The sequence below is a fragment of the Lepidochelys olivacea genome, assembly GCF_965140295.1.
Source record: "Lepidochelys olivacea isolate rLepOli2 genome assembly, chromosome: 14".
Lineage (NCBI taxonomy): Eukaryota > Metazoa > Chordata > Testudines > Cheloniidae > Lepidochelys > Lepidochelys olivacea.
In genome coordinates this window covers 27025786-27051562 of record NC_140424.1, presented here as the reverse complement: position 1 = coordinate 27051562, position 25777 = coordinate 27025786, and the positions used below count along the sequence as shown (strand labels likewise).

General features: G+C 43.0%; 1 protein-coding gene across 1 annotated transcript in view; it reads right to left on the bottom strand.

The window, feature by feature from the left end:
- Nucleotides 1-25777, bottom strand: part of LOC311530250 (germ cell-specific gene 1-like protein) — a gene marked incomplete at both ends in the record, with an annotated part of 78335 nt that overhangs the window by 31286 nt on the left and 21272 nt on the right. The window contains one exon of the mRNA XM_084646714.1: nucleotides 20044-20196. Within this exon, the coding sequence (XP_084502840.1) occupies nucleotides 20044-20196 (153 nt within the window). The remainder of the gene's footprint in view (nucleotides 1-20043; nucleotides 20197-25777) is intronic.

The following is a 25777-nucleotide window of genomic DNA, read 5'->3' as shown; positions in this document are numbered from 1 at the left end:
CAGCCCAAAATGCCCGTTAGCCTTCTTGTCAACAAGGGCACACTGTTGACTCATATCCAGCTTCTCGTCCACTGTAACCCCTTGGTCCTTTTCTGCAGAACTGCTGCCTAACCATTCGGTCCCTAGTCTGACACAGTTTGACATTTGACACAGTTGCTCAGGCAGCTCCAGGCCAAGCTACGCTGAATGCAGGTCTGGGTAGCCCAGGCCCTTCAAAGAATGAATGCCTTCCAACTAGCTACTGAACTGCCTGCTATTTGTACTTGGACTGATGTAGCCTGAGCCCTTCAGACAGGCCTAATGGACACTCATTCGCTTCTTGGTCATATTACGCATGTTATAGGAGTGTTATTCATATTAATTGTATTATTAATCATATTCATGGGATGCTTAAAATTATGTACTGCCTTAGCCACTCCCCAAAAGCCATACTTGTAAATTCAGCGGCTTACCCCTTTTATGACCCACCTCCTCTCTCTCCCTGAAGCATGAACAGAGGGGCACTCCTCTTGATACTGGCTGCCAACTAGACATCGAGCCGTTGATCTCTGCCCATTGAGTCCGATGATCTAGCCAGCTTTCTATCCACCTTATAGTCCATTCATCTAATCCATACTTTTTTAACTTGCTGGCAAGAATACTGTGGGAGACTGTACCAAAAGCTTTGCTAGAGTCAAGATATATCATGTCCACCACTTTTTCCATATCCACAGAGCCAGTTATCTCATCATAGAAGGCAATCAGGTTGGTCAGGCATGACTTGCCCTTGGTGAATCCATGTTGACTGGTCTTCATCACCTTCCTCTCCTCCAAGTGCTTCAAAATGGATTCCTTGAAGACCTGCTCCATGATTTTTCCAGGGACAGAGATGAGGCTGACTGGTCTGTAGTTCCCTGGATTCTTCTTCTTCCCTTGTTTAAAGATGGGCACTATATTTGCCTTTTTCCAATTGTCTGGGACCTCCCCGATCATCACAAGTTTTCAAAGATAATGGCCAATGGCTTTGCAATCACATCAGCCAACTCCCTCAGCACCCTCGGATGGATTGCATCTGGCCCCATGGACTTATGCATGTCCAGCTTTTCTAAATAGTCCTTAACCTGTTCTTTCACCACTGAAGGCTGCTCACCTCCTCCCCATACTGTGCTGCCCAGTGCAGCACTCTGGGAGCTGACCTTGTCTGTGAAGACAGAGGCAAAAAAAGCATTGAGTACTTAAGCTTTTTCCACATCATCTGCCACTAGGTTGCCCCCCGCATTCAGTAAGGGTCCCACACTTTCCATTATCTTCTTCTTGCTAACATATCTGTTGAAACCCTTCTTGTTACCCTTCACATCCGTTACTTGCTGCAACTCCAATTGTGCTTTGGCCTTCCTGATTACATCCCTGCATGCTCAAGCAATATTTTTATACTCCTCCCTAGTCATCTGTCCAAGTTTCCACTTCTTGTAAGCTTCCTTTTTGTGTTTAAGCTCACCAAAGGTTTCTCTGTTAAGCCAAGCTGGTCGCCTGCCATATTTGCTATTCTTTCTGCACGTGGGGATGGTTTGTTCCTGCATCCTCAATAAGGCTTCTTTAAAATCCAGCCAGCTCTCCTGGACTCCTTTCCCCCTCTGAAAACATCCACTCAGTGTGCAGCGGCAGTAAAAAAAGCAAACAAAATGTTGGGAATAATTAAAAACGGGACAGATAAAACAGAAAATATCATATTGTCTGGGTCCCCTGCCCCTTGCACTTCCACCTGGCTGTTAGGAGTGGCCATCACGGTCTGCACCAGACTCCTGCCAAAAGAGGTTAGACTTTGGGGTGTGGTTGGCCATTGTGACTGGGGTGAAGAGAAGGACTGCTGATAACACCAAACCTTTGGAAGGGGGTGGGACCGGAGCAGTGGGCACTGCTGGAGGGCAGCGTCCTGAAAAGGACGCCGCAAGCTGGGAGCAACGCGGGTTGAGACACCAATCGAGGGTGGGAGACAGACGGGACACCACCAGCAGAGGGTGCTCTGCATGAACTGAGCTAAGTGAACAGCAGGAGGCACTGCGGTGGTGAGTCCCAACCCTGTCACACAAGGGTATGCCCACATTTTGAATACTGCATGTAGATTTGGTCACCTCATCTCAAAAAAGACATATTGGAAAAGGTTCAGAAAAGAGCAAAAAAATTAGTAGGGGTATGAAACAGCTTTCATATGAGGAGAAAATAGGACTGGGACTTTTCAGCTTGGAAAAGAGATGGCTAAGTGAGATATGACAGAGATCTATAAAATCATGACAGGTGTGGAGAAAGTAAATAAGGAAGTGGTGTTTACTCCTCATAACACAAGGATTATGGGTCACCGAATGAAATTAATAGGCAGCAGGTTTAAAACAAACAAAAGGAAGTATTTCTTCACACAACGCTCAGTCAGTTGTGGAACTCTTTGCCAGAGGATGTTGTGAAGGCCAAGACTATAACAGAGTTCAAAAAAGAACTAGATAAAGTCATGGAGAATAGGTCCATCAATGGCTATTAGCCAGGATGGGCAGGGATGGGGTCCCTAGCCTGTATTTACCAGAAGCTCTGAATGAGCGACAGGGAATGGATCACTTAATGATTACCTGTTCTGTTCATTCCCTCTGGGGCACCTGGCATTGGCCACAGTTGGAAGACAGGATACTGGGCTAGATGGACCTTTGGTCTGACTAGGGTGATAAGGCAGCAAATGTGAAAAATTGAGACGGGTGGGGGGTAATAGAAGCCTACATAAGAAAAAGACCCCAAAATCAGGACTGTCCCTATAAAATTGGGACATCTGGTCACCCTAGGTCTGACCCAGTATGGCTGTTCTTATGTTCTTATTTAAGGAGTTATGGGTCCATATTGAAATTTATGTTTTTAAGGCAGGTAACCAGGAGATGACGTATTTCAGGAATGTTCCTTTCAGGCAGGTGGTAACAGACCCTGCCTGGTCATTGTGTAATGGGCACTGTCCATTCATCATACACATCCATTGGCATCCTGAGCAGGCCTGAGGCTAATCAGGAGATTGCAATGTTGACAACAGAGGAAAGCCACAGGAAGAAACAACCAGAAGGGGGGATCCTGTTTCTTAATAGGACAATGGATTCTTCTGATATACCTGGGCATGCAAACAGACACCCTGAATCTTTCGTCTAGGAGGCAAGCTGACAGCAAGTTTGTCTCATGAACAAAAGATCACAGCTATGAGACTAGGCTCTATGAGACAGAAAAGTATCTAGTTAAATAAGACTGTGCCATAGAATGAATGTTATGATTTTATTTGATATAGAATCATAGAATCATAGAATATCAGGATTGGAAGGGACCCCAGAAGGTCATCTAGTCCAACCCCCTGCCCGAAGCAGGACCAATTCCCAGTTAACTCATCCCAGCCAGGGCTTTGTCAAGCCTGACCTTAAAAACCTCGAAGGAAGGAGATTCTACCACCTCCCTAGGTAACGCATTCCAGTGTTTCACCACCCTCTTAGTGAAAAAGTTTTTCCTAATATCCAATCTAAACCTCCCCCACTGCAACTTGAGACCATTACTCCTCGTTCTGTCATCTGCTACCATTGAGAACAGTCTAGAGCCATCCTCTTTGGAACCCCCTTTCAGGTAGTTGAAAGCAGCTATCAAATCCCCCCTCATTCTTCTCTTCTGCAGGCTAAACAATCCCAGTTCCCTCAGCCTCTCCTCATAAGTCATGTGTTCCAGTCCCCTAATCATTTTTGTTGCCCTTCGCTGGACTCTCTCCAATTTATCCACATCCTTCTTGTAGTGTGGGGCCCAAAACTGGACACAGTACTCCAGATGAGGCCTCACCAATGTCGAATAGAGGGGAACGATCACGTCCCTCGATCTGCTCGCTATGCCCCTACTTATACATCCCAAAATGCCATTGGCCTTCTTGGCAACAAGGGCACACTGCTGACTCATATCCAGCTTCTCATCCACTGTCACCCCTAGGTCCTTTTCCGCAGAACTGCTGCCTAGCCATTCGGTCCCTAGTCTGTAGCTGTGCATTGGGTTCTTCCGTCCTAAGTGCAGGACCCTGCACTTATCCTTATTGAACCTCATCAGATTTCTTTTGGCAAAATCCTCCAATTTGTCTAGGTCCTTCTGTATCCTATCCCTCCCCTCCAGCGTATCTACCACTCCTCCCAGTTTAGTATCATCCGCAAATTTGCTGAGAGTGCAATCCACACCATCCTCCAGATCATTTATGAAGATATTGAACAAAACCGGCCCCAGGACCGACCCTTGGGGCACTCCACTTGATACCGGCTGCCAACTAGACATGGAGACATTGATCACTACCCGTTGAGCCCGACAATCTAGCCAGCTTTCTACCCTCCTTATAGTGCATTCATCCAGCCCATACTTCCTTAACTTGCTGACAAGAATACTGTGGGAGACCGTGTCAAAAGCTTTGCTAAAGTCAAGAAACAATACATCCACTGCTTTCCCTTCATCCACAGAACCAGTAATCTCGTCATAAAAGGCGATTAGATTAGTCAGGCATGACCTTCCCTTGGTGAATCCATGCTGGCTGTTCCTGATCACTTTCCTCTCATGCAAGTGCTTCAGGATTGATTCTTTGAGGACCTGCTCCATGATTTTTCCAGGGACTGAGGTGAGGCTGACTGGCCTGTAGTTCCCAGGATCCTCCTTCTTCCCTTTTTTAAAGATTGGCACTACATTAGCCTTTTTCCAGTCATCCGGGACTTCCCCGGTTCGCCATGAGTTTTCAAAGATAATGGCCAATGGCTCTGCAATCACAGCTGCCAATTCCTTCAGCACTCTCGGATGCAACTCGTCCGGCCCCATGGACTTGTGCACGTCCAGCTTTTCTAAATAGTCCCTAACCACCTCTATCTCCACAGAGGGCTGGCCATCTCTTCCCCATTTTGTGATGCCCAGCGCAGCAGTCTGGGAGCTGACCTTGTTAGTGAAAACAGAGGCAAAAAAAGCATTGAGTACATTAGCTTTTTCCACATCCTCTGTCACTAGGTTGCCTCCCTCATTCAGTAAGGGGCCTACACTTTCCTTGGCTTTCTTCTTGTTGCCCACATACCTGAAGAAACCCTTCTTGTTACTCTTAACATCTCTCGCTAGCTGCAGCTCCAGGTGCGATTTGGCCCTCCTGATATCATTCCTACATGCCCGAGCAATATTATGTAACCATTTGTTTCCAATACTCTTGTACTTACTATCATTTGAATTTCTGTACTTTGTTAAATAAACGTTTACTTGTTTTCACTGTAAATGTATGTAAGTATCTACCCTTAACTGTGGCATAGCTACCACTCCACAAGAATACCTTTACCAGTGGTACAGCTATCACTCCACCAGAACACCCTTAGTTACGGCTCAGGTGCCGCTCCACCAGAACAACCTTAACTGTGGTAAGCTGCCACTCCACCACAATATGCTTACCTAGGTTGCAGCTACTGCTATACCAGAATACCCTTAACTATGGTGAAAGTACCACTCTCTGTGAATACCCCTAACCGTAGCACAGCTACTGCTCCACACAAATATCCTTAACTATGGCAAAGCTACCACCAGAATACTCTTTAGAGTATTGAAGGTAATCTCCGCTACAATACACGTAACTATGGCAAAGGTACAGCTCCACTAGAATAGTCTTAACTGTGGTACAGATATTGCTCCACAAGAAACACCCTTTACAATGGCGCAGCTACTGAGGCACCAAACTATCCTTAAGCATGGTGTGAGTACTGCTCCACAATGGTGTCTGTAACTAGCATACAACTACTGGTCTACCAGAATATCCTTAACTATGGGAAAGCTGCTACTCCACCAGTATACACTTGACTATGGTGCAGCTACTGCTCCACCAGAAAACCCTTAACCATATATTTGTACGTTCTAAGACCAGAAGGGGTCATTGTGACCATCTAGTCTCACTTCCTTTACAGCACAGGCCAGAGAATTTCCCAAAAACAATTCCTGAAGCATATCTTTTAGGAAAACATCCAATATTGATTTAAACAGTGACAGTGATGGAGAATCAACTATGACCACTGGTAAATTGTTCCATGAATTAATTATTTTCATCATTAAAAATGTATGCCTTATTCCAATCTCAATTTGTCTAGCTTCTGCTTCCAGCCATTGGATAATGTTTTATGTGTCTCTGACAGATTAAATAGCCCCTTGTTAAATATTTTTTCCCCATGTAGGTACTTACAAACTGGAATCAAGTCACCTCTTAACTTTCTGTTTGTCTGTCACTATAAAGGCATCTATCTATACCCTTAATCATTCTTATGGCTCTTCTCTGAGCCCTCTCCAAATTATCAACATACTTCTTGGAATGTAGGCAATAGAACTGGACATAATATTCCAGCAGCATTTGCACCAGTTCCAAATACAGAGGTAAAATAAGCTCTCTACTCTTAACCATGGTATAGCTACTGCTTCACCAGAATACCCTTTAGCGTTCTGCAGTCTTCTTACACACCACCGGATTTAGAATTTTACCTTCAGAGGGAATACATGTGTTAGTACCTGTTAGTAAAGATTAGCCTTTTTTAGTCCTCTTTTTGCTGTATACTGAATTCTTCTGCATATTAACTATTCTTCCAGAATCTTTATGATATTAGCAATTCCAAGGCACAGACTGTTGGCTCTCAACCTTTGAGCAACCTGTATTCAGGAAATTCATGTGACTGAGTATTGTGTTTTACCTCATTAATGCTCATCCCTCCAAGTCTGTGGGAATATAGATGTTGAGGGAAAAGACCCCTCAAACTAATAAAAAATGTCTGCAGAGGTATGGTGTAACAGGACTTGGTGATTGAAAAGGGGTGCCTATGATGTAATTATGTTCTGTGATAAGAGGTACTTGTTAGTGCAGACGTTATCTGTAATGGATGAAATAAGGATCCATTGAAAGATGATTTTTAACTGATTAAGAACTGCCAATAGTCACAGCTTTCAGTAATAAAGACTGGATTAGAATTCCCTTTATCTTATCCGTCATGTAACCTACAGCTACCATAAACGAAATTCCATAAGTAATTAGGTGAAATGAAAACATCCAAAACAGAACACAAAGTGAAATTACTCACTGAAAAGCAATTTCCCCTCCAAAACGGAATTTGTTTGTCTAATCCCTGATAAAAAGACAGAGGGTGTGGAAATGGGTTGGGGAATGCAGACTGCTAGCACCCCACCAGTTACAGAGGAGAGACACACACACAGGCCAGCTCTTTGTCTTACACCAAGGATGGGGAGAGTAATGTATCTATTCTTTCTGTATAGTGTTGTATTAATCTTTGTCAAATAAGAGGCCCAAATGCAATTATTTAATCAAAGATTATCAATCTCAACTCATTATTAAATTCAAGCATTCAACTATTTTTAAAATCCTTTGCTTCTTTATGCTGAAGTTTTTGTTTATTTGTATTATCTCCCTGCTTTTCCTGCAGCATTCTGGAGAACTGGAAGGTTTATGATATCAGAAAGGCAGGTCTGCTGGGAGTCAAAGTGCAGCTCAAGAGGGATAAATATTCTCTGTCAGCAGCTCTGTGTGACCCTCCTCATGCCATCAGCTGAAGTTAAGCCTTTCTCTGTAAAATAAAATCTGGCATAAGAGTGCAGCTCCTGCCAGAGATGTTATGTTCACGCAGCTCTCAACCGGGTTTGTGGTATAAAGCCTAAACTGTCAGTTAACTAATGGCAAAAATGACCCTACAGTCAACTTTTTTTAAATAACCCTCCCCCACTGCACTTGCTGTACTCAGGATCACCTCTGGGCCACCTTTTGTGCCAAGAGCAATTTGTTGTGATAGATAGCTGTTGTTGACACATTTCAGCTAGAGTTCAAATGGAAGGACCTCCCATTAAAACTCATGAGGAGAAAATCAAAGAAAAACTACACACATGTAAGCAGAGTCAGAATGAGCTCTACCCTGACATCCGGTGGTGAGCTGTGGAAAAGGACTTCAGGGGCTGATCTCCTTTGCATGGGCACACCCACCCTGCCCAGCATGATGGACTGCTTGCCCAAATGGTCACTTTGGCTGCTGTGGGATCCCCAGTCTCTTTGTTATTGGGGCAGGAGTAATGAAGTGTTGTTACCCTGGTTATGTGAATCAAGGATATTAGAACTGTACTTGGCATTTTATGATGGAGGGACTTGCCCTCAACTAAGTAGCACTCAGTAGGCAAGGGACATGAGTTCCAAAAAACATACTGAATTGAGAGAGGTTGGGGACAGGTATGTGTATCTAGTAGTGTGGGTCCCTTCTGAGGGCCTTAAATACTACTTTGACTCCCCCTCTCTCTTTCTACTAGCAGAGCTAATTTTGGCTCTATTTAGGAGTCTTGTTACTTGCTGCAGAGATGAAATCACTGATACCTTGGTCTAATGGTGCACTGGTACTGAGGCTCCCCTACTACCAGCTAAAAATCACTGAGAGCTGTGTTAAGTAGGGGAGGGGTATGTACCTGAAGACAAGTTGGTGAGTGGATGGCTGGTGGAGAGGTGTAGCTGGTGGTGAAGACTGCAGCAGAACCCCACAGAGGTGTGTGGCACTCGGCTGTGGATCCAAGCAGTGGAGCATGTGAGATACGCACACACACCCCACCCCCATACCTCTCTCCACTTCCACCCAGGCTGGGAGGTAAACTCTGCAGATGAACTTCTGAACTCTGCGGGGCTTCACTGACCAAGGAGAGACAGTGTGTGTGTGTGACTATTGGGTTGCTGGACTTAAGACCCTGAGGGGAAAAGGACACTGCCAAACTTACGTGGGGGTGGGTCTTTTGCTCATGGTTGGTGTTATGAATCCTGTTTGTGGTGTTTCCCCAACATAATGCCGCATTGTTTCTCTCCATTATTAAAAGGCTTTTGCTACACTCAGACTCTGTGCTTGCGAGAGGGGCAGTATTGCCTCTTAGAAGTACCCAGGGGGGTGGTATGTACTGAACCCAGCCCTTGTTGTTGCCAACTCTGATGGGCAGAAGGATTACACACAAAAGGGCATAAAAGTGAACCCTGCGTGAAACTTGCCACCAAATGACCACCTAATTTTAGAGAAAAACCAGGGAGCTCAGACCACATTTTACAGTAGTGCAACCCACACTATGTAGTCACTGCCAGGAACCTGCGTAATGACTTATTCATTTATTCAGACAGGTTTTTCCTGACAAAATATACAGCATAATTCCACTTATCCAAATTCCTTGTTATCTGATTCCACAGGCTGTCTTTCATGTAGGCCTTATGTTAATCACACACCAATAACTTCTCAATTACCTCTTAGTGCCTGTTAGTGCTAATCAATGGCTTTGTATTTGTGTAGCAGTTCTGAGTGGTTACCTGCTGATACCAATACCTAAGCCCATTTCAGCAGCAACGGCAACTTGGCAGGACACTATTGAAAAGAAAAAGATCTGTATTGAATCTAAAGCAGAAATTGTACAGTAAGAGCTACATCATTCAGAATTAAATTATGTCCACTGTGGTTTTAATGCAATTTTGGTGTTTTAATAAACTCAGTGGTTTTTTTTTTTTACTCTTTAATAAACTGCAAAATATTACACAAACTTCAGCATTACTGCCTTTGTTCCCCATATTTGTATATCAGTGAAACTGAAACTCAAAATAGCACTTCTGTTTATCCAACTGCTCGGTTATCTGAACATTTTGGATGGCTCCAGGCCACTCAGATAAATGTGAGTATACTGTAAGAGATCCCTACCCCAAACTGCCACAATCCAAATTAGACACAACACAACAAGGGTTGGCAATAAGCAAAGAGTGTGGCAGGAGGGACAGGGAGGCTGAGGCCAGCTCTACACTACAGACCTATAGAACTATGTTGTAAAAAATCTACAGCCCTGAGCAACTGACCTAACCTCCCATGTAGATAGTGCTATGTTGACGGAAGAGTTTCTCTCATTGACATAGCTACTGCCTCTCCGGTCAGCAAAGTAGCATCTTCACTAACATGGTACAGCAGTACAGCTTCACCAGTGCAACTGTAGCACTGTACATGAAGACAAGCCCTGAGTGTTAAACAAAGGATCTGCAAGGGGACAGTGTACAGAATGGAGACCACAGTGGAACTCTAGATTTTTAACTTTCTATAGGTGGTTTCTTGATAGCAGACATCCTCATACAACTGCATTCAGGATCCTCTCACTCCTTCTTGTGCTGCTCTCTGGGAGCTCCGGAGAAAGGAAGAGTAAGAGACATTTCTTGTAACCTTTATCCCAGTGGCTAGAGCAATGTTTCTCAAATGTGGCCACCATGGCCACACAGGGCAACCAGGGGCTTTTCGTGAGGCTACAGTGGGGGCAGTGGGCAGTGATGGGGGGGCAAAGCATCAGTCTCTCCCCAGCCCTCCTTGTTGTGCCGCCCTGCACCACCTCTGGAGAGAGATGGGGAACAACACTGCAGAGCAAAGTGAGTTCTTGACACAGGTTGGCGGGGAGGAGGGTTGGGTGGCAGGCTCCAGAAGCAGGACTTCAGGAACCTGGCCATATGACCCCGTGTAACGATGCTGGTTCTGCGGGACCCAACTGAGAGTGCCAATTCAGGACAAATTGCTTAAAGCAGGGCAGTTACAGCCCAAGGCTGGGATTTCTATGCACACCAAGGCAAACCAAACCAGCCAGACAGAGAAGACTTTGGTTTTACCCCACTGGCTAACCACAAGTCACATAAGCAATTCTCTTAGACACTCCAGTTTCCCAGTATCACCACCAGTGCCACTCGTTATGGGGACAGATGGTTATGAAAACCAATACCCCTGTAAAAGAAAAAAGGTTCTCTCGATCCCAAAGGACCAAGCCCCAGACCCAGGTCAACATACAAATCAGATCTTACCCACAAATCATGATATTGCCAAACCTTTAGATTTTAGATTCTAAAGGATTATTCATAAAAGGGAAAAGATACAGATGAGAGCTAGAACTGGTTAAATGGAATCAATTACATACAGTAATGGCAAAGTTCTTGGTTCAGGCTTGCAGCAGTGATAGAATAAACTGCAGGTTCACATCAAGTCTCTGGAGAACATCCACAGCTGGGACGGGTCTTTCAGTCCTTGGTTCAAAGCTTCAGTGTAGCCAAGTCCCTCCAGAGGTAAGAAGCAGGATTGAAGACAAGATGGAAGAGCTGCAGCAGCTTTTTATATTTTCTTGCCGTGTGGTCTTTCTTTCTCTGTTCCAAAGACAAGCTGTCCATCACACGGCATGGAAAACCGCAAAGTTCTGTCCATAGGCATGTCCCAGCACAACTTGCTGAGCCAGAAGGTATGTCTGCCTTCTCTCAATGGGTCAATTGTATAGCTGATGGTCCTTAACGGGCCATCAAGCAGGCTAGGTAGACCTGACACCAACTTGTCTGGGGTGTCACCCAGAAGCACAGCACAAGTTTGAAATACAGATTGTATAGAGCCAATACTTATAACGTTAAACACAAAAATAATACATGCATACAGTTCACATACTCATAATCAGCAAACCATAACCTTGTCTTAGACACCTTATTTGACCCCCTTTATACAAGATTTGGTGCCACTACGGGACCTTGGTTGCAACCATATTCTATATGGTCCCAGTTCAAGTCAATAATGTGACACCCCGGGTTCCAATCTCAGGGCAGTGGGTATTGACCCCCCTGGCTCTGGCCACGCGGCCCTGGTCTCCAGTTGCAGGGCTTCAGCCTCCAGTCCCTGGTTCCAGCTATGTGGCAACCGGCGCTGGCTCCTGGCTCCAGTCCCGGGTTCCAGCCATGCAGTGACAGGCACTGGCCACAGGCACCGAACCCCAACCCCAGCTGGATGGCAGCAGGCTCCAAGCAGGGGCTTTGGGCGCCAGCCCCTTGCTCTGGCCACAGGGCAGCAGATGCAGACTCCCAGCTCTGGCCTCAGAGCTTCAGTCGGCCTCTGGCCCCCAGTTCTGGCCATGCAGTGGTGGGTACTGGCCCCAGGCTCCAGCTGTGCGAACCAAGCCCCTGGCACTGATCCCCTGCCGCAGCTGCATGGCAGCAGGCACCAACCCACAGCTCTGTTCCCGGGCTCCGGCCACATGGTGGCAGGAACTGGCCCCAGGTGCCAACCCCTGGCCCTGGTCATGCAGCAGTGAGTGCTGGCTACAGCCTCGCAGCAGTGGGTGCTGACTCCTGGCTCCAGCCACACACTCCTGGGCTCCAGCATCCAGCTCCAGGCTCTGGGCCTGCGGCTGCAGGCACTAGTCCTGGGCGCTGACCCACAGCTCCAGCTGCGTGGCAGTGGGCTCCAATGCCTGGCTCCAGCGAAGAAGTTCCTGTCCCCAGTTCTGGGTTCTGGCCATGGGTACTGAGCTCCAGGTCTGGCTGCATGGCAGCAGACATCAAGCCCTGGCTCTGGCCATGAAACAGTGGGGCTCATCACTCACCCCCATCGCCCCCGCTGCCTCCCCTGGCCTCGCATCCATCCCACCATCGCCTCTGGCTCCTGTTGTCTCGCACTTTTCCCCCCTCCCCCCATCCAGAGCTTAATGGGTCCTGGGACTTGCTAAGAAAAGTGATCTTAACAAACATGCAAGTATCACTTTTTACAGCAGACTTACCAGCTATCTGTGAAAAGTGATACTTGTATGTTTGTTAATATCACTTATCACTTTTCGCAGCCTCCCAGGTAGCTACTAAGTGTGCTGTGATATACAAGTATCCACAGACAGACAATATTTTTCACAGCAAGCCCCAGCCTAAGCCCTGGGTGGGGGGACTGAAGAGGGAGGCATCATTATTTTTGTTATTGAGTCTGCCAAAAAACCCTACAAATATACATTACAATGATTTGGATGTGAATCTGTCTATATTTAATTGTTTTTCCTAAAGTTCATTAAGTATTTTAGGAAAAAGGCGTCAAGGAGGCCACCAGTGCGAGTTGGTGGCCACACTCTGAGGCCACTAAAAAAATTGTTGTGAGAACCCGTGGGCTCCAGCGCTCACTTGGTATATGGGACACCCACGCTCAAGTCCCCCCTCTGCCTGATGTGTAAAAGGCAGGGTGAATAAAAACAAATGGTTTCTTTACAAAAATGATTTTTATGTAAATCAGTGGTTTTATTTAAATCTGATATTTTTATTTACATAATTTTCTTTAAAAATAAATTTTAAATGATATTTGAAAGTTTAATAACCCACATGAAAGCTTAAGCTTACCATAACCTATTAAAATAATTTAAATTTTTAAAAGTATTCAGCAGTTTAACATTGGTTGCTACCAAAGTTTTAAAGTCAAACCACTGAACCGGTGGAAGCCACTGTCTGAGTACCTGGAACCAGATTTTTTAGAAGTGGGGAATTAGCTTTTGACAGTACTAGTCTCTTCTGCAGTTTATTCCACCAGCTAATTTCAATGACTAGTTTAATCAAAGTTAAGAAACCAATTGGTAGTTGAAAAGGCAGGCAAGTTTGTTATCCTCTTCCAAATCTATAAATAAAAATGGAGGTATGACAGGGTGAGATCTACTAATTGTAAATTCTTTGAAGCACATGGTGACCAGAAACAATCAGTTCAATTCACTAATTGCAGATATTACTTTTTGTGTGTAATACATCCTTTGGTTTTAAATGCAAAACATGCTTTGATAAAATTATTTCCCCCTATATATCCAGCACATTTAAGGTAGTTTTATTTAACTAAACAACAACACCAGCAAAAAAGCTTTTTTTGGTGCATTTTTATATTGAATTCCAATTTCCATCCAGTTAGAACTTGACACAAATCACAAGTAAAAAAATCATATAGTAAATAAGAAATGCATCATTTACCATATTCTAACATAATAACAATATTAAAAACTAAGCTATATAATTGCTTAATTAACATCTTTCCTCCTGGTTAGCAAAAAAAGTTCCAAATGTAGAGTAAAGGCTATATTTAGTTGCAAATCAACTTGTTTTGTTACCCACAAATGAGAATCAACCTCTCTTTATAATTATATAACCTAAAAAATACAAATGCAAAACAAGATGGACATCAATTATTTAAATCAAGGATTTTTGCTTGCTGATTTAAGTTACTTAGATTTGAATCAATCAACCCTGGGAGAAAGGATTTCAGAATGGGTTTTGTAACTCTCTGGTGAGTTCCCTAACCACTGGGCTTTAGATAGGCTTGGAAGGATTAGACTTTTATGGATAAATGTTGATTTCATCATACACACCTAAACCAGAAAAAAAAATTTCTATCTATAATAATCAAAATGTACAGGTAAGCAAAGTAAGAAAACTGCTGCTTGAGAAATTAGAATTTCAGTTAAGGTGATTTACTCTGTATATTTTGGCACGTGATGCTGACAGTGTGTGTGTTAAGAGTTATAAAGCTTTAACTTTTGAATCTTAGCATCTACTGTCATTAAATAATTACCCTAACCCTACCCCCAATTGTCTGACCCCCTATAATTTTGTGCAACTGTGAAAATCTATATTGATAAAAAAACTGAAAAAATACTTTATTTATTTATGGTAATTTTGATAATATCAATGTTATTTTAAATAATAAAAACTGAATTATCTTCTCTCTCTCTCTCTCTTACTCTCTAGCTGTAGAGTAATTCTTACACTCTCTCTGGGCCAAGGGGTATTTAATATATAGTGGAACAGCTTCAACAAAAAAGACAAAGAAAGCCCCATGCAAAAATACCTGGTAGCCCAGAGGTTACTGCTGCCTCTTTCTCCTAGTGTTTCTAGAAACATTTTAGGTGTGCCTGACTCCAGGAGAGGGTTCACAGCTCCAAACCCCAACCAGAGACAGAAACCTTTTGCCATCCCAGGGATAGGTGATTAAGTCCCTTTGAGGGGTGGGACTTAAACCACATGCCTCGTCTTGTTATTTTCTATTAGCTTGTTTCCCCAAATTTGAGGGTGTGTGTGTGCCCCAGATTTTGATTAAGCTAATTGCATCCAGCATTCAGACACCATGAATTAATAAAATAGACCACCACCTAGTTAAGGGTTAATTTGAACAAGCAGAGCTTCTGGAGGCATGTTCAAATACATTTCCAGACTTGCAGTCTCTGCTAATCAGAATGGGAGGAGGGGAGTAAAAGAATCAACAATTTAAGACTGAAAGAAAATAAGTGGATGGGAACCTTGGGTTTGGGGCTCCTTTGACATAGAAGCTTATTATGACTAAGAGTGTAAGGAATGTTTGTTGATAAGTAATTTGACATTAGGAGACGTGATGACCCAGTAGGGGTCACTATGATCTATGTGTTTTGTAAAAGTTAGTTATAAAAAGGACTACATAATAGAGTGTACTTTGGAGCAGTCCTCTGAAGCTATCCTGAGAGGCATTTTTCCTGACAACTCACTCTCTGACGGGGAAGCAACCGGCCAGTGTTGAACTGCTGCAATTTACTCAATACCATCCCACATTTTCAGTAAATATTTGAGATGTTCTAAACCTATTGGTTGTGTCTGTGTATGCTTAAATCGAATAAATTGTAGTTGTAGATAACAGAATACTTACTTGTATTAATCTTTCATCAGCCAGAGCACTGTGTTCCTACTGATTTATTCCTGACACCGCTTGGAGTGAAACAGTTAAGTTACCACTGTTTTGGATTCTGAAAACCATGGGTAACAAGCTAGCTTAGGTGACTCCAGTTTAGCAAGATGGCTTTCGTGGATCCCATTCTTAGGTGCCCAACTCTCCCCATGCATTGTATGGGAGCCGGATGCCTAACTTTGGCTCTTGGATTCCAGTTGGTGGAAGGACACCGAAGAGTTAGGTGCTGCAACACTCAGCATTGCAATGCCTAAGTCCCTTTGTGGATCTAGACCTTTGGGTCAGATTTTAAAATGTATTTAGGTGCTTAAAGATGCAGACAGGCACCCAGCAGGACTTGATTCCAGTACCAGTAGAAGTTAGGTGCCTAGGATCTTTTGAAAATCTGACTAGGTGCCTATCTGTAACTCTAGGTGCCTTTAAAATCTGACCCTAAGTCATTTAGGTGCTTTTGAAAATGTTACCCTTTGACTCTGTGTAGCATCAAGGCACAATAAAACTGGTGTTAAAACATAGAACCTCATCAAATCCACATTCCATATAACAAATGCAAGATAACATATAAACACCATGCAAAGAGAGGCCTTCAAGCCAGAAAGGAGAGTCAAACAGAGATATAAATTCAGTCCAAATCTCTTAAAAAAAATACACATCACATATTATGCAGCCCAGTAGTTTGCACAAAATTCACCCCTTGCCAGAGTTCTGATCTGCCACATTCATCTCAGTCAGGACTCCACAGCCTAGCTCTTGAGAGAGTAATGCAGGAGGGGAGGCCTAGGGAGCAGGGAAATTTACTGTTAAACCTGGCTACAAGCTCCCCCTTCCTAGCACACTCTGGAACAAGGCGGTTCTGAGTGGGGTCACCTAGACAACTGCACAACAGCCATGGCCTGGGCAGCCTGGCTGTCTGGAGAATAGAGTGAAAAAGACATAATTGTAAACAATCATTGTCAAAAATATTCAGGGACAAAAATGTTCTTCTAATGAGCCTTTTCAGAGCTGTTGCTATGGGGGATGCGGGTGGGGATAGTGATAGCAACAAAGAGTATTTCATCGTGATAGAATAAATTAGCAAAATTGTGGAATTTGGGGGTTACCACCACAGAATTTGGTGACATTGTTCTGCAGAGTACACAGGGACCTGTCAGTGAACTACAAACCCTGTTGAAACAAAAACAACAAGGAGTCCTAGTGGCACCTTAGAGACTAAAATTTATTTGGGCATAAGCTTTCATGGGATAAAACCCACTTCATCAGATGCATGGAGTGGAAAATACAGAAGCAGATATATATACATAGTACATGAAAAGATGGGAGTTTCCTTACCAAGTGGAGGGTCAGTGCTAACAAGACAATTCAATTAACAGCAGAAAAATCACTTTTGTAGTGGTAATGAGGGTGGCCCATTTCAAACAGTTGACAAGAAGGTGTGAGTAACAGTAGGGAAAAATTAGTATGGGGAAATTAGTTTTTGTAATGACCCATCCATTCCCAGTCTTTATTCAGGCCTAATTTGATGGTGTCCAGTTTGAAATTAATTCCAGTTCTGCAGTTTCTCGTTGGAGTCTGTTTTTGAAGTTTTTTTGTCAAATGCCGGTTTATAGAGCTTTCTGGTTGGTAAAGTGCCTGATAAAACAGCTGTTACTGTATAGGGTTTCGGACAAAGGAAACCTAGTTGCCAAGAATATTCTCCTAGAAACATATGTTGTGATGTCATTTCTATACAGTCTCAGTTTACCTGATTCATGTGTGAAGGCATGATTATTCACAGCTGAGAGCACTAACAATTCTTCAATTTAATATCTCTGTGAGTCTTTCTTACCCCACAATCATTCTTCCATGTTGATTTCCCCAATAGAAAACATCTGCTATAACAATAATCTCTTATTAATTTCCCTAATCTATATATGCTTATGTAAGCATTTTATATATATGTTAAGGAGATGGTTTCCAAGAATATCTGGTGTTTTATAGACAAGAAGGTACCCTAGAGTTCTTAAATACAGCATCATAAATAAATTCCTAAATAGTGTTACTTATTGGTCAAGACCAGTGTTCTAGGCCTTAGAATTCAGACATACTCTTTGTTTAAGATAAAGATTCTAAAGAATAGTTAATATGTAAATTAATCAATATATACAGAAAGAAAGAACTAAAGGTATTATTATTTACTAACAGGTACTAAACAAAGTCCACTACTAGATCAAGACTGTAAAAATGTTAACAATGAAGCAGGAAAAAGTCAGATGTGTTCAGTAAATATTTCTGTTCTGTATTTAGAAAGAAGCAGGACAGTGTCCTGATATCATGTGAAGTGATGAAATATTTTCCAGTTTAACCAAGGAGGATGTTGATCATCAACAACTAGGGATGTATATTTTTAAATCAGCAAGCCCAGATAACTTGCACCCATAAGTCCTAACAGAGTTGGCTGAGATGTCTGGCCCTCTGATGTTAGTTTTTAATCTATCTTTGAATATGAGGAAATTCTAGAAGACTAGAAGAGTACTAATGTTGTGCCTGTATTCAAAAAGGAAAAGCGTAATGTCCTGCGTAAGTCTAAGCCAGTTACCCTGACCTCAATCCTCAGCAAAATCATGGGAAAGCTGAAAGTAAAGGACAAGATATAATTGATGCCACCTGATTTCATTGTTTGTGAGACTGCAAATTTGGTTGATAAAGGTAATTGTGTAGATGTTAAGCACCTTACAAAAGTCTAAGTATAAGACTTAGTACTGTGCAACATTCTGGTTAAACAGTTAGCATTATACAATCATAATAAAGCATGCATTATATGGATTAAGAACTGGCTAACTGACCGATCTCAAAAAGCAGTCGTCAATATGGAATCATCACTGAATGGCGGTGTTTCTAGCAAGTTCCACAGGGATCAGTTTGAGACCCAATGCTATTCAATATTTGTATCAATGATCAATTTAAAAATCAAAGCTGATAAAATATCGCTGGCACAAAGATTAGCGAAGTGGTAAATGATGATGATAACAGGGCAGTCATGAGGAGCAATCTGGCCTCATTAGTAAACTGGGTCCAATCAAACAAAATGTGTTTTAATACAGCTAAATGTGAGGTCATTCTTCTAAGAGTAAAGAATGCAGGCCAAACCTACAGAATGGGGATTGTATCCTGGAAAGCAGTGACTGAAAAGATTATTGTGGACAAACAACTCAACATAAGCACACAGTGGGATGCTGTGGCAAAAAGGACTAATCTGATCCTTGGATGTATGTACAGGGTAGTAGTGAGAAGTAGAGAGGTGATTTTACCTCTGTATATGCATTGGGGGGCAGATACTAGAAAACTGTGTCCAGTTCAAGTGTCCACATTTTTAAAAGAATGTTGGAAATTTGGAGAGGATGCAGAAAAGAGCCACAAAAATAATTTAAGGACTGGGAAAAATGCCTTCCAGTGATAGCACTCAATCTGTTTAGCTTATCAAAAAGAAGAACGAAAGGTGATTTGATTAGGATGTATATGCATGTTCAAGAGAAGAAAATAACAGATACTAAAGGGCTCTTTAATTCAGCAGTGAAAGGCATAACAAGAACCAATGCAGGCAAATTCAAATTAGAAATAAAGCACAAATCTTTAATAATGAGAGTGATTAACCACTGGAACAAAATACCAAGGGAAGTGGTGGGTTCTCCAGCTCTTGATGTCTTCAACTCATAGCTGGATGCTTTTTTGGAAAACATACTTTAGTCAAATACAAATTAATAGGCTCAGTACAGGAGTAACTGGATTAAATCCTGTGCCCTGTGTTATGCACGGGGTCAGACTAGATGATCGAATGGTCATTTGTGGTTTTTAAATTTATGAATCATTATGTACCAGTCCTCCAGCTACGGTTTCATTTGCAAACTTTATCAGGAATGCGTTTATGGTTTCTTCTAAATCATTGATAAAGAGATTGGATCGTATTGGGCCAAGAACTGATCCCTGGGAAAACCCTAGAAACATTCCTTTAGGAGGATGATTCCCCATTTACATTTACTTTGGAGATATATCAGTTACCTAGTTTTTAATCCATGTAACAAGTGTTATATTAATTTTGAAGAGGGCTGAATTTGTAATCAGTGTTGTGCAGCACTAAGTCAAATGTCTTACAGAAATCTATTATGTCAACATCTTTGTCAACCCAACTTGTAATCTCTTTGAAAAATTATATCAATATTGTTTGACAAGACCTATTTTCCACAAAGCCATGCTGAGCCCGGCTCTGCTGTCTGGATCTCAGTATGGAAGGGCATATTTATTGAAATCAAGTCTAATTTCTCTCTCTATGTTGCATTTTCTAGATTAATGAATTATGCCATTTACAATAGTATTAGAAAATAGAGGACCCCGTCCTGCCGTCCTCACTCAGGCAAAACTCTTTGATTTAAAGATCTGGTCCATAAATTAAAGAATTTTACTGCAAAAACATTTAGCATTGCAACTCAAAGTTACAAAGTTACAATATATAAATCCTAAACTGTACCTGCTAGTACAGTGAATATTGCAGCAAAGGCGTTGAGCTTTAACCCATCAATGACTGTAGTGTAGTAGCACACTTCTATGGACATCAAAGTGGCTCCAGTTAGAAGCAAAATGATATAGAGTAGCTCCGCTACAATAGACAGCCACAGTACACCTGGAAAGACAAATCAATAGCATCGATATTATAAGCAGCCATTACAGACATTTAGTACATTTCTTTCTTCATTTTTATTGTTTATAAAGCTTTAAATCAAGGGTCAAAATCTGTGAGGGTGCCCATGCAACTTCTGACTTTAAAGGTACTTAGATACCAAAGAGACATTCTATATTAGGCTTCATCTTAACAAATAAAGAAGAACTGATTGCAGAACTAAAAATTAATGGTAAGTAAGATACCAGTGATCACATTTATAACATGCAAGCAGAATAGAGGCCAGACCAGTGATACATATACTTGGTGCTTTAAAGGGGCCAATTTCACAAAGCAAAAATACATTTAGAACCAAATCAGCTGGGAGGAGGAATTTAATCAGAAAAATGTGAATGATAATTGGAAATTGCTTAAGATCACTTTACTAGATCCCCAGAAAGCAGTAATCCTACGATGGAACAAGAAGATAGTATTGTTAAAAATAACTGATCTGGTTTGGAGGGGAAGTGAAGGCAGCTATCATAAAGTTAAAAATAATATATAACAAATGGAAGAAAGGAGAAGTTGATAGTAATAAAAACAAATCAGAAGCTAAGAATTGTAGAAAATTGATAATGGCAGCAAAAGGCGACAAGTTGAAATCTATGGCCAGCAAAGTTAAGAAGGAATTTTTACAACATAGTAGGAACGAAAAGAATCCTAACAATGGTATTGGTCGGTTAATAGATGTAAAATGTAGAATTATTAATAATACAGCATAAAACACAGATGTGTTAAATAAATATTCCTGTTCTGCATTTGAGAAAAAAAACAGATGATGTAGTCATATCATATGATAACACTATTTCCAGTCCACTAATGTCTCAAGAGGATGTTAAACAGCAGCTACTAAAGTTGGACAGGTCCAGATAACTTGCAGCTAAGAATTTTTTAAAAAGCTGGCTGAGTAGCTCACTGGACCATTAATATTGACTTTCGATAAGTCTTGGAGTACTGGGGAAGTTCCAGAAGACTGAAAGAAAGCTGATATGGTGCTGGTATTTAATAATGAAAGATCCAGGTAATTATCCTGTCAGTTTCACAACTATCCCAGGCAAGATAATGGTGCAGCTGATACAGAATTTGATGAATAAAGAATTAAAGAAGGGTAATATAATTATTGCCAATCAACATGGGTTTATGGAAAATCAATCCTGTCAAATTAACTTGATAATCCTTTTTTGCTGAGTTTACAAGTTTGGCTGATAAAGGTAATAGTGTTGATGAGATATGCATAGACTTCTGAAAGGCATTTGAATTGTTACTACATGACATTCTGATTAAAAACTTCAAAAGATATAACGTAAACATAACATGCATTAAATGGATTAAAAGCTGTCTAACTGCAACTAGTATAAACTACAAGATATATCAGAACAGGAAAAGGTGCAGAGAATGGCAACAAAAATGACTACGGGTATGGAACAGCTTCCATACGAGGAGAGATTAAAGAGACTGGGTCCATTCATCTTAGAAAAGAGGTGACTAAGGGCAGATATGATAGAGGACTATAAAATCATGAATGGTGTGGAGAAAGTGAATAAGGAAGTGTTATTTACCCCTTCACATAAATACAAGATCTAGGGGTTACCTGATTAAATTAATCCCTTTGCCTTCCTGAGAGCACTCTCTGTGGGACAAGAAAACTGAAACAGCATTGGGGCAGGGGAAGTATGCATCTTCAGAGATGCTGGATTCTTTCAGTTGCCACTGGCATCATTAGGTGTAAGTTGTGAGAGCACAAGGTACAGCATTGGGATTTATGGGTGGAAACTTGGAGCGGACACTACCATTCACTGTGGGGGGGTCCCAGTTGGCATTCTGGAAGAGGGAGCATGTGTCAGGCTCTGGGTTCTAGGCAGTCAGGTCTGGTGATTGGTGTGGAGATCCAAGCCAGACATAGGGTCAGGACTGGGCTGAGGGCAGCATGGAAACCAGGGGAGGCTGTGGGTCAGAACTGTGATCAATGTCTGTAGACAAGCTAATTCAAGTTTGTAGTCAGAGTCTGGATGCAGGCCAAGTGTCAAAGCTGGGCTGGAGTACGTGTAATAGTTTTGGGGTCAGGAGGTGGGTGCGCAGCTGAAGCAGGGTCAGGAACAGGGCTGAAGCAGGGTCAGGGTAGGGCACAGACAAGGCTGAAGGAAGCTTCAGGCAAGGTTGGGGGAAGGAACAGAATTGAGGGCAGGCTGGAAGCTGAGGGAGTCTGTCACACGTGAAGCATCAGGAGGGTTCCTGGCTGAGTAGTGCTGTTGCACAGACTAACTTGCAGCTCTGGTGGGGTCAGGGAAACACCTGTTCCTGGGGGTCATCTGATCCAGCCTCTGCTCAGGGCTGCAGCATGGATGAGTTACTGCAGGCTCTCTTGGAGGGGTGAGTCATAACACCTGAGTGAGTTGCATTGGTCTGGTTGTGGGGTTGCCTCACCTTACCCTCCTCTGAAGGTGCCTCCCAGGCATTCCTAGGATTGGTTTGTTGGGATGGGACTGGTGGAAGTCACAGATCAGGTTGGGGCCATGGATGTTTCTCACTGGCTCCCGTGAGTGCTCCTCTGGGCCATAACCTTCCCAATCTATTAGGTATAGGAGCTTCTCTGAGGACCTGATTCACCAGTTATTATTCCTGACCTTGCACCACGACTGGAGGAGAAAGAGCTTTCATTCATCCTGACAGGGAGTTGTGGGTGTGCTATTTCAGTAGGGAGACATGGAACATGGGATGTAATCTCATGGTGGGGGGCAACTGGAGGCAGAAAGTGACTAACTTAATTTGCTAAATGACAAGGAAGGGACCAAGGTACCAGTAGTCAAGTTTGTGTGAAGGACATGAGGTGTCCAAGTGTTTTGTGTAAAGCCAACAGTGATGGGAGGTTTGGTCTATTAGTGGTGGTCAGCAAACCACTTATAGTCTGCCTTGGTAGTGTCAAGCTTACTTCCTCCTGGATACGAAGGAGGCATTTGACCAGATCAGAGGCTGCAGGGATATGGGAAGTTGAGGTTCATGATGGGTAGAACCAGGGATGGAAACTGTAGCTGGAGAAAAAGGGCCTTTGCTGGGTAGACTTATGTTCAGAATTGTTATAGACAAACTCTGCAAAGGGTAGGAGTTGTACCCAGTTGTCCAGGTGGAAATCCCCAATGTCTTGTTCTAAAATATCATTTATCTGTTCTGATTGCCCATCCATTTGGGCATCACAAGTAGTAGAGAGATGTAGGTCAACATCTAAGAGGCGGAAGAGCTCTTGCCAAAGGTGGGTGACAAACTCTGGTCTGTGGTCTGATGTGATTTTGGAAGATAACAGATTCAACTTGCAAACATGGTCAAAGACAACATGGGCTGTCATTTCTGCAGTGGGAATCTTACAGGAGAGCTCGAAGTGAGACATCTTGGATAAGAGGTCTACAGCTATGACTACGGTTCTGGAGTTAGGGAGCTCCAAAAGAAAATCCATTGCTATTGATTCCCAGGGTTGGGAAGAAATAGGTAGGGAGATCAAGTATCCCAGCAGCTCAGTATGGGGGACCTTAATACAGCATGGGAAACTTTGCATAAGTCAATGTATGATCTCACAGAGGTGTACAGTCTAGACTACCAAAAAGGTCACACAATCAGTTTTGTGGTCTTCCATGTACAAAAGGCTGTCCAGAGGGGAGTTGTAGCATAGTCAGAGAGTTGGAAGATGGGACAGGCCTCTGGGGGCATAAACACAATATTTGAACAGAAGTAGACCATTTCTAACAGAGAAGCCTGGGATGGACTTGGCATTGTGCAACATCCATTGTGCAAAATGGTAGCTCTGTAGAGAGGATTTTACAAGGGATAAGAAGTCCATGTTCACTAATACATTGGTGAAATGGTGGGGCTTTAGGATGGTGGAGGGTTCAGATGGTCCTTCATTGCCATCAAGGTACCCCCCCTTGTGGGAGAATGCATCAGGTTTGCCATTGGCCTCCAGACCAATAATGCAGCATAAACTCCAGACAAGAAAAAACAAACAGACAGGGACCATTGGATTTGGCCTTCGCGGATCACAAGTGTTCTGGGTTTTTAAGATTGGTGAATACCTGGATGGGGAAATGTGCACCCTCTGAGAGGTGATGCCACTCTTCAAGGTGGTCCTGATAACTAGCAGCTCTTGTCATAGATTTTGTAGTGCTGTTCGGTGGGACTTAGCTTTCTGGAGTAGAATGTTCGTGGATGGAGAATGCTTGGTGACACTCTGAAGTTGCGACAGGGCTGCCCCCATGGAATAATTGGAAGTGTCTGTCTTGACAACAAAAGGCTGGGATGGTTCAGGTGTTTCAATATAGGTGCAGAGATGAAGGCCTTCTTTAGTTGCTCAAGAGCCCATTGGGCCTCTGAGAGCCAGATGAATGTGGAATTCTTATGGAAGTTACGTAATGGGGGACACTACTTGGGAGATGAACCTCCAATAGAAGTTTGTGAATCTCAGGAAGCACTGGATGTCACAGGTGCTCTTTGGCAGGGCCCAGTCCACAATGGTGGTGTGGATACATAGTGATCTCATTAGGCAAGATAACATAATCCAGGAAATCAATGGTGGTGCAGTCAAACTCACATTTTTCTGATTTGGCATATAAGCTATTTTTCCTGAGGCATTCCAGCACTTGTTGGACATGCTGGTCGTGCAGAGTCTAGTTTTCTAAGAAGAATAGGATGTCATCTAAGTAGAGATCAGAATGAACTGGTATAATATATCTTTGAGGGTATTATTCGTGAAATACTGGAATGTGGCCATGGTTTTGGAGAGGCCAGAGGGCATAGCCAGGTTCTCATAGTGGCCATACCTGAGGCAGAAAGCTTTCTTCCACTCGTCACCCTCCCGGATGCAGACCAAGTTGTATACACCATGCAGGTCAAGCTTGATGAAGATCTTTGCTGTACTGACCCATTCTAGAAGCTCATTGATCAGCAGGAGAAGGTCAAACTGCATAATTTCCCAGTGGTCTCCTATCTTGACCTGGAGAGGTGCTGTGTTTTAGGAAACTGGCCAGAAGTCAGCATACTACCATCAATAGTCTCCACCTGCTCTGGGACACGCTTCCTCTGCCTGGGCAAATGGTTGGCTCCAGCAAAGGTGAAGTCCATAAAGTTTCTGGACAACTCAGAGTTGATCAATGCAAGCAGGTACAGCTTACTTCAAGTGTGACTGGGACCCAGAGCTGGAGGGGGATCTGCTGGTGTGGTTGGTGGTGCTCCTAAGGTGCATGGGAAAATGTAGGCAGCAGAGTGGATCCAGTTGGGGAATTTGCTCTCTGCATTAGGTCCAGCCATGACTCCTCTACTGGGGCTGGATCGAGTGGTTTTCTGGCACTGTAGCGGGTCTGGGATTGCGGGAGCACCTTGTGCTGAAGTGACCACTTTCTCTGCAGCACAGGCAAGGCCATTTTGGCACCAGTAATCCTTCTGCTGGTCTGTGATGAACCCCCTGGTGCTGTTTGTTTGCATGTGATCAGATCCAGAACTGGGTAAAGGACATGCATGGGGACCTTTGACCCTAGGCTCGGAATGGTCAACATCCTGTTTC